The sequence below is a fragment of the Littorina saxatilis genome, linkage group LG8, assembly GCF_037325665.1.
Source record: "Littorina saxatilis isolate snail1 linkage group LG8, US_GU_Lsax_2.0, whole genome shotgun sequence".
Taxonomy (NCBI): Eukaryota; Metazoa; Mollusca; class Gastropoda; order Littorinimorpha; family Littorinidae; genus Littorina; species Littorina saxatilis.
Genome location: NC_090252.1, coordinates 1,184,126 through 1,194,125, shown reverse-complemented (window position 1 = coordinate 1,194,125; position 10,000 = coordinate 1,184,126). Strand labels below are relative to the sequence as shown.

At 44.7% G+C, this 10,000-nt stretch overlaps 2 protein-coding genes across 3 annotated transcripts in view; one reads left to right on the top strand and one right to left on the bottom strand.

Moving 5' to 3' along the window:
• Positions 1-10,000, bottom strand: part of LOC138972503 (caspase-7-like) — a 114,855-nt gene that overhangs the window by 65,024 nt on the left and 39,831 nt on the right. The window lies entirely within an intron of this gene.
• The window catches only part of LOC138972502 (uncharacterized), a 10,040-nt gene continuing 3,202 nt past the window's right edge, over positions 3,163-10,000 (top strand). Inside the window, exons 1-3 of the mRNA XM_070345138.1 lie at positions 3,163-4,763; positions 5,467-5,669; positions 5,787-5,974. Of these exons, the coding sequence (XP_070201239.1) occupies positions 3,978-4,763; positions 5,467-5,669; positions 5,787-5,974 (1,177 nt within the window). The 5' untranslated portion in view covers positions 3,163-3,977. The remainder of the gene's footprint in view (positions 4,764-5,466; positions 5,670-5,786; positions 5,975-10,000) is intronic.

The following is a 10,000-nucleotide window of genomic DNA, read 5'->3' as shown; positions in this document are numbered from 1 at the left end:
GGTGAAGACAGTGACCCATGACCTGTGAATGTTGGTGAAGACAATGACCCATGACCTGTGAATGTTGGTGAAGACAATGACCCATGACCTGTGAATGTTGGTGAAGACAATGACCCATGACCTGTGAATGTTGGTGAAGACAATGACCCATGACCTGTGAATGTTGGTGAAGACAATGACCCATGAGCTGTGAATGTTGGTGAAGACAATGACCCATGACCTGTGAATGTTGGTGAAGACAATGACCCATGACCTGTGAATGTTGGTGAAGACAATGACCCATGACCTGTGAATGTTGGTGAAGACAGTGACCCATGACCTGTGAATGTTGGTGAAGACAATGACCCATGACCTGTGAATGTTGGTGAAGACAATGACCCATGACATGTGAATGTTGGTGAAGACAATGACCCATGACCTGTGAATGTTGGTGAAGACAATGACCCATGACCTGTGAATGTTGGTGAAGACAATGACCCATGACCTGTGAATGTTGGTATACACGATAACCTCTTGCTTCAAGATGTCAAGCTCCATAAACCTGCTCCACTTTTCTTTTCACGTGTGTTACTCTTGTCCAATTACCCGTACTTTGTATCTGAATTCTAAATGTATTTATTGATAGAAACATTCTCCACCTAAGCATATTTGCAGTTTGACAATTCCAATAGACAACACTTTTTCTAATGTTGGCAGGAATGTGCTACCATACCACATGGCCCACCTCAGTGTCATTTAATGAGCTATGCACCCCGGGTACACAGAGTGTTGACACCACGCATACAAGAAGACTTCGAATAATTCAACCAGGAAGTTTTTCCCTGCGACGTTGGTCCACACCTTGTGTTCGTTCTGTTGCGTTCCGTCTTAGCACTGTACAACGATTTGTTCTCAGTATCTCTGTATTACAACTTGCTTCATTGCTGTTTTAATCAGTAAATGACGTTCGTTTTGCAATCAAGACATAAACGGAAGTGCCAGATAGTGAACCACCGAGTTTGGAGTCTGTGACCGACAGTACTGTGTTAGCCTACTTTACGTCAAAAAGAAATGATTGAAGGTTCAGGGGGTCATAGGATCATAAGATATCACGGTTCGTGATGTGTGATGTGTTGGGTTGAGGACTGTGAACTGTAGCGTTACAACTACAGTGCTGTAACTAGATCAGTGTAACACGTGTTAATGTGTTGGGTTGAGGACTGTGAACTGTAGCGTTACAACTACACAACACAGTGCTGTAAAAAGATCAGTGTAACACGTGTTGTTATGTTGGGCTGAGGACTGTGAACTGTAGCGTTACAACTACACAGCACAGTGCTGTAAAAAGATCAGTGTAACACGTGTTGTTGTGTTGGGCTGAGGGCTGTGAACTGTAGCGTTACAACTACACAGCACAATGCTGTAACAAGATCAGTGTAACACGTGGTGTGTTTGGTTGAGGACTGTGAACTGTAGCGTTACAACTACACAGCACAGTGCTGTAAAAAGATCAGTGTAACACGTGTTGTTATGTTGGGTTGAGGACTGTGAACTGTAGCGTTACAACTACACAGCAAAGTGCTGTAAAAAGATCAGTGTAACACGTGTTAATGTGTAAATCCAGCAAATATTAGGTAAAGGAAAGGAGTGTAAATTACTTTTCAAACTATTGCGTGCATATTAAACATGTGTACAGTCGATAAGTCACCTCATCTGAGCAAGTAACGGTTTGCATTTGATAAAAACAATCAAATAAAAAAATCTCTAAATAAAAAATAAAAAAAAGATTGTCTGAGTTGCAAACAGAATGTCCCGCACTTGTAAGGACGCTTCGTCCCGCACTTGTAATGACGCTGACGTGCACTGTGAATCCTACAGGGTACAACCACTCATTGGTACGTCGTTCTGCACAAAGGACGCTTCCAGTCTATTGATATCAACCCGTGCACTGTGAATCCTACAGGGTACAAACACTCATTGGTACGTCGTTCTGCACAAAGGACGCTTCCAGTCTATTGATATCAACCCGTGCACTGTGAATCCTACAGGGTACAACCACTCACTGGGACGTCGTTCTGCACAAAGGACGCTTCCAGTCTATTGATATCAACCCGTGCACTGTGAATCCTACAGGGTACAACCACTCATTGGTACGTCGTTCTGCACAAAGGACGCTTCCAGTCTATTGATATCAACCCGTGCACTGTGAATCCTACAGGGTACAACCACTCATTGGGACGTCGTTCTGCACAAAGGACGCTTCCAGTCTATTGATATCAACCCGTGCACTGTGAATCCTACAGGGTACAACCACTCACTGGGACGTCGTTCTGCACAAAGGACGCTTCCAGTCTATTGATATCAACCCGTGCACTGTGAATCCTACAGGGTACAACCACTCACTGGGACGTCGTTCTGCACAAAGGACGCTTCCAGTCTATTGATATCAACCCGTGCACTGTGAATCCTACAGGGTACAACCACTCACTGGGACGTCGTTCTGCACAAAGGGCGGACAAGGTGTTTGTGGCGACTATCAGTGACAGTGTAGTCTACCTGACTGTGAAACATGACTTGTGTCAGTGACAGTGTAGTCTACCTGACTGTGAAACATGACTTGTGTCAGTGACAGTGTAGTCTACCTGACTGTGAAACATGACTTGTGTCAGTGACAGTGTAGTCTACCTGACTGTGAAACATGACTTGTGTCAGTGACAGTGTAGTCTACCTGACTGTGAAACATGACTTGTGTCAGTGACAGTGTAGTCTACCTGACTGTGAAACATGACTTGTGTCAGTGACTGTGTAGTCTACCTGACTGTGAAACATGACTTGTGTCAGTGACAGTGTAGTCTACCTGACTGTGAAACATGACTTGTGTCAGTGACAGTGTAGTCCACCTGACTGTGAGAAATGACTTGTGTCAGTGACAGTGTAGTCTACCTGACTGTGAAACATGACTTGTGTCAGTGACAGTGTAGTCCACCTGACTGTGAGAAATGACTTATTTTAATGACTGTGATTTCTGACTGTGACAGTGATTTCTGACTGTGAGAAATGTCTTGTGTCAGTGACAGTGAATTCTGACTGTGAGAAATGAATTGTGTCAGTGACAGTCTAGTGTGAAACTTGACTTGTGTCAGTGACAGTGAAGTCAGCCTGTCTGTGAGAAATGACTTCTGTGAGTGACAGTCTGTGAAACATGACTTGTGTCAGTGACAGTGAAGTCAGCCTGTCTGTGAGAAATGACTTGTGTCAGTGACAGTCTGTGAAACTTGACTTGTGTCAGTGACAGTGAAGTCAGCCTGTCTGAGAGAAATGACTTCTGTGAGTGACAGTCTGTGAAACTTGACTTGTGTGAGTGACAGTGAAGTCAGCCTGTCTGTGAGAAATGACTTGTGTCAGTGACAGTCTGTGAAACTTGACTTGTGTGAGTGACAGTGAAGTCAGCCTGTCTGTGAGAAATGACTTGTGTCTGTGACAGTCTGTGAAACTTGACTTGTGTCAGTGACAGTGAAGCCTGCCTGTCTGTGACATATGCGTATTGAGCCGTGTTAGCGAGCCACACCCGACCTCGGTCAGTAACACACAGCACGTCACACTCTACATTAATGACACGTTGTGTGGTGAAAACCTGGAACATTTTGTCTGAAGATTTACCTATTGAGATATATAGGGGAACCAGACGTGCGTAATTCTGTCACTGAGTGTGATATAACCAGAAGAACAGGGCATGTGTAGAGACTGATACTCCAACCGGGTACGAGAGATTCTCTAACCGGGTGTAAGGGAAAGACAAGTAGTTGATGATAACCAGCAGAACAGAACATGTGTGAACCTGGACTGATTGTCTAACCGGGTGTAAGGGATTCTCTAACCGGGTGTAGGTAAAGACAAGTTGTTGATAGTAACCAGCAGCACAACGAGGGTGGCTCTCTGTCGTTCCCGAATCAACAAAGCGCGCAGGTCTTATTGAGTGAAGGTTTGAACCCGAGACCATGGCGGCCAGAAACTCGCAACAGGCACAGGCTGAGCCCTGGCGGCAGATCGTGACGTCACTCTACCCTGACGCTCTCACCCGTACCTACTGTGTGCCGCCGGTACAGTTCAACAGGGTGCCCTACTTCAGGGGCACTGCACCCGGTACAGGTGAGCCCGTGCTTGTGTTACCAGACTGTCCGACTGGTGGCGCCCTTGTGCACACAGCTCCCCCGTCCCGTCGCCACTTCATCCCGCCATCACAGCACAGCATGTGGACCCAGGAGTCACTGTCACAGATACATCTCGCGCCAGAAAGAGTGCAGGAGAGCGACATACGGGATGACTTTGCCCAGAACCACGTGATGCTGAACCTGCAGGAGCTTGGCGACAGTCGTCACGAGGCCATGTTCATCCTGTCTCAGCTACAGTTCGGCAGCTATCTCAACCAGCCTGCCTATGCCGCGGCCGCGAAACAGCTCCCACGACCCAAAGACTTAGCACAAGATCGTCAGGGCGATTTTGACTTTCTGTTGATCCACCGCCAGCACGGCATTCTGATCGGAGAGCTCAAGTCTGTGGGGAAAACCAAGGGTGCCTCGAACGAGACAGTCCCTCCGGCCGATCCTTTCCTTGCCCAGAAGGTGAAGCAAGCCGTCAAGCAGCTGGACAAGTCGGAGAGAGTGGTGAGGCACCTTGTGAGTGACATCGGACCTTGCATGACTGTCAAGAAAACTCTCTTCCTGCCTTACATCAGCAGTGCTCAGTTAGAGCGAGTCTTGGACAACGATGAACAGTTGGAACAGGTAACGAGAAAGGGAGAGAGGGAAAGAGAGAGAGAGTGAGAGAGAGAGAGAAAGATAGAGAGAGAGAGAGAGAGAGAGAGAGAGAGAGAGAGAGAGAGAGAGAGGGAGGATGGAGGGAGGGAGGGAAGGAGAGGCAGACACACAGACAGACAAGAGAGACAGAGCTAGGGACAGAGAGCGAGAGAGAGAGAGAGGGAGAGGGAGGGATGGAGGGAGGGAGGGAGGGAGGGAGAGAGAGAGAGAGAGAGAGAGAGAGGGAGAGGGAGGGAGGGAGGGAGAGGCAGACACACAGACAGACAAGAGAGACAGAGCTAGGGACAGAGAGAGAGAGAGAGAGAGAGAGAGAGAGAGAGAGAGAGGGAGAGAGAGGCAGAAACACAGACAGACAAGAGAGACAGAGCTAGGGACAGAGAGAGAGAGAATAAAGAGAAAGAAACAGAGAGAGAGACGCAGGGAGAGAGTGTGTGCTGGTCTCAGTACATTTACAATTGCTGCCTCACACACACACACACACACACACACACACACACACACACACACACACACACACACACACACACACACACACACACACACACGCGAGAGTGTGCGCACATAGTCACAACGATGGATGTTTTGTCAGTTTCAACCAAGGCAATAATTATACTTGTGTCCCACACAAAGATAAAGTATTACGTACTGTACATGTATGTCTCTGCTGCAGGTGGTGTGTCAGAGCCTGGGTGCCGCCAACACAGCGGAGGCCCTGAAGCTGTGCTGTTGCTCTGACCAACTGTCCCAGCCTGCATCGTACTGGCACGTGACACCCGCCGTGTTATCACAGCTGAGCACCTGGTGGCAACACAGGATGGCCTGTACTGTGGACACTCGGCTCACTGATCAGCTTTACCTGGACATCGTGGCCAGGTGAGAGAAATGACATCCATGTCAGTTTCGTCACATGCACAGTGCTGAAATAATGTTGGTATTCGACGTTTGAGTATTAATTATAATTTATTATTATCGTAATTGTTTCTGTTACAGGTTTGTTGGTCCGGCCACCACGGTGTCTGTCCCCTGCTACAACGGTGTCCGTGTGGAGGTGCGGACTGCAGGCCAGGCGGTGGCGGAACTGGGGCGGAGGCTGGCACTTCTGGTTCTGACCCTGCAACAGCTGGACCTGATGAGCAAAGACCCGCCACTGGTCTACATTACGGGAGCGCCAGGAACAGGTGACAAGCTCACAGCTTCTCTGACTAGATTGTTTGTTTGTTATTTTGTTTGTTTGTTGTTGTTGGTCTTGCTGCCGATTTAGGACTGTTCTCTTAACGATTTTTTGTCGAAGGAAGATGGAACACTAAAGCTCAGCCGTCTGTTTCGCGTTAAAGGCTAACATCGGCGTGCGGCAGATGCAGCTCTAGTTTCTTGTGCTGGCAACACTAAATTTAGCTCTGTGGCCTTCTACTATAACAAGGTTCAGTCTCCTATGCTAACTAATTAAGCCTCCAAAAAAAGCTGTTCACATCCTGAACTCAGGTCAAGAGTTCGGCTCATTCTGTCCCTGACCGGACGCTACAGTCCTACGCGAATCTACAGAAAAATACAGAGTTATCTCCCATATGGTTTTCGCGAGCACTGATCTAAATTTGAGATCAGTGTTCGCGAGACGAAAATGATTGCAGATTGGCCGACTTCGACAGTGATCTCCGTTCTGTTCTTCACAGTTATGATAAAGACATCGTTCTAAGGTCAAAACAAGTCGACATTTTGGGACTGCTGCCGGAAGGAGACCGTAATATATGGTTGCATCACTGTCATATGGTTACAGAAAAAATCGTCTGCTCCAGCGAGCGCCGAAACCAAATGGTTGATTATCACGTGACACTTTTGCCATATTTAGAGTTGTTTGCACAGTAATACAGCCGTAAAAAATAGCTCGCTTGAAACTGTCTTACATATCAATTCCTTTCTAATTTGAAAATAACAAAACACCATGAAAAATCATTATCGACGATCGCGAATCTGCTTATATCAATAATACATTACAAAAAGCTCTAAATATGTAAAAATATCGGTTTCCTTGCCAGACAAGGAAACTCAAGGCATCCTGTCAGGGAGAGAATGAGCCGAACTCATTTTGACCTGAGTTCAGGATGAGCAAACGCCCTGTATTTAGGGTCTTTGTTCAAAGTCGCGTGACAGTTTTCAACGGGAGTTTCTTCTCGACCAGAAGCCTGCTGGCAATTGAACAAAATGGGTGTTGTCTTTTTATATTTAGTCAAGTTTTTATATTTAGTCAAGTTTTGACTAAATATTTTAACATCGAGGGGGATTCGAAACGAGGGTCGTGGTGTATGTGCGTGCGTGTGTGCGTGCGTGTGTGTGTGTGTGTGTGTGTAGAGCGATTCAGACTAAACTACTGGACCGATCTTTATGAAATTTGACATGAGAGTTCCTGGGTATGAAATCCCCGAACGTTTTTTTCATTTTTTTGATAAATGTCTTTGATGACGTCATATCCGGCTTTTCGTGAAAGTTGAGGCGGCACTGTCACGCACTCATTTTTCAACCAAATTGGACGAAGCCCGGGGTTCGGTATTGCATTTCAGCTTGGTGGCTTAAAAATTAATTAATGACTTTGGTCATTAAAAATCGGAAAATTGTAAAAAAAAAATAAACATTTATAAAACGATCCAAATTTACGTTTATCTTATTCTCCATCATTTGCTGATTCCAAAAACATATAAATATGTTATATTCGGATTAAAAACAAGCTCTGAAAATTAAATATATAAAAATTATTATCAAAATTAAATTGTCCAAATCAATTTAAAAACACTTTCATCTTATTCCTTGTCGGTTCCTGATTCCAAAAAAATATAGATATGATATGTTTGGATTAAAAACACGCTCAGAAAGTTAAAACAAAGAGAGGTACAGAAAAGCGTGCTATCCTTCTTGGCGCAACTACTACCCCGCTCTTCTTGTCAATTTCACTGCCTTTGCCATGAGCGGTGGCCTGACGATGCTACGAGTAAAATGGCATTGCGTTCAGTTTCATTCTGTGAGTTCGACAGCTACTTGACTAAATGTTGTATTTTCGCCTTACGCGACTTGTTACATGGTTAACTTCACGATTATTTTGCTGCACCAACTATTGTCTGCCTTCTCCAGGCATGGGAATTGAAAAAGTAAAAAAGGCTGAAAATGTATAAGTAAGCTCAAAGTCAACGGCGCGAAGCGCCTAGCCTTACTAGGGGGGTCCGGGGGCATGCCCCCCCGGAAAAAATGTTCTCCAAAGAACCCAAATTGTGCACTTTGGTGTCATCTGAGCTCCAAGGATGCCATTAAATTCAGTTTTCAGAACCATTTTTGCCTCCCCGATTTATTGTTTCGGCGGACACTTTAGCTTTTACGGCGGAATAAAATAAATAAAAAAATCGGCGAAAATGTGCCTGTTGGCAGACAATTCCCATGCCTGCTTCTCATTGACAAAAATTGTTTCAAAATTGGCTGAAAGTCGCACATGTGAACATCACTAGTAGGACAGGACGTGAATGAGGTTACACCGTACACCTGCTGACATGTGTGTGAAGGATGCTGTCATCATCATCATCATCATCATCATCATCATCATCATCATCATCATCATCATCATCATCATCATCATCATCATCATCATCATCGTGAACAACAACAATAATTATTGTCGTCGCTGTTGTTGCGGCAAACGATACTGTCAAAACAATGTTTCGGATTTCCTTATGGGGCTGTCACACTCTAGCGTTTTAGAAAAACTTATGTCTAGCGTATGAAAAGTCAAAAAATATCGTCAATACGTTGGCATACGTCGAAAAAAAAGCATCTAAATTTGACGAATGCATAACGTATTCATAGCGTACGTCTAACTTATTTGAAACACATCACTAACTTATATAAAACTTATGATAGCGTATTATAACGTATGTCTGCCTCGCCTTATGCCCAACGTATAAGTAACTTATGAGAAACCTATGCGCAGCTCAAACGATCACGTGACAATCACAATAAATATTGCGTCTCAGACAGAATATCATTCCACACTGTGCGAGCAACCAACATGGGTCAGAAGACGCAGACTGCTACCAAGAGCGGCAGAGGAAGAGCCATTTATATACAGGGACAGCAAAACGCCAATCATACGCTAGTTGTACGGTAGCGACACGTTCAGTAAGTTACACGATCGTCAGACATACTTCTAATACGTTAGATATAGGTAAGACATAGGTTACAAGATAAGTTACTACTGTAATAGGTTATCGATAAGTTAGCTGTATGGTACACCTTCCTGCTAGCGTATCTCGACGTATCTCAACGTATCTCGACGTATTGAGTAAACTACATGTAACGTATTAAACATATGCGTAGCGTATGTCTAGCGTATGCCTAACGTATGAAGAGTACGTCGGCATACGTCCACAAATTTTGAACATGTTCAAATTTGTGTTCTCGGTCTCAGCATACAACAACGTATGCCAGCTTATACCAGCGTGCTTTTAACTTATTACTACTTATTAAAAAAACTTACACCTAACCTATATGTCAAACGTACTCCAGCGTTTCGATGACAATTCTCATGTCGGCATAAGTTACTGCTATTCGTTATAGTGTGACAGCCCCATAACAGTGCTCTGATGCCAGCTAGTTTGCTCAAATGACGTCTTAGTTGAATGAATGACGCGATGTGTATGACGTTGTTTTTTGTCAAGTTTTACTTTATCGTCATCGTACCAGAACGTTCTAGTTTTGTTGGAGGACGGTTTGTTTTGTGCACGCTGTGTGTGTCGTCTGATTCCATCCAAAATGTGTCAACTGAAGGAAAGGCATCCAGCTGACTCGGAGAAAAGTTTGTTCATTTAGTCTCCATGAAATGTAATTTTCTAAAATAAGAATGTTCTTGGCAGTTATATCCATTTTGTTATGCTTATTGCTATGTTCCTGATGCTGTGTTTCGCATGTAACTGGTGAAACGGACTCAATGTAACAGAGCCTTCCTTTCACATTGTGTTGTAATACATGTACAGTATATTGTTTAGGTTATATTTTATGTGTGAACAGGTATGACAGTTCTGGTAGTGCAGGGGTTGAGGTGGCTGATCGCGGGCCTACATCTTCCCTATCACCAGGGTCACGATGTGCAAGTCGTCTCTACGTGTAACACTGCCTTGTTTTCACACTGTCCTGCAATATATGAACCTTACTATTGTTTGTGTTCCAAC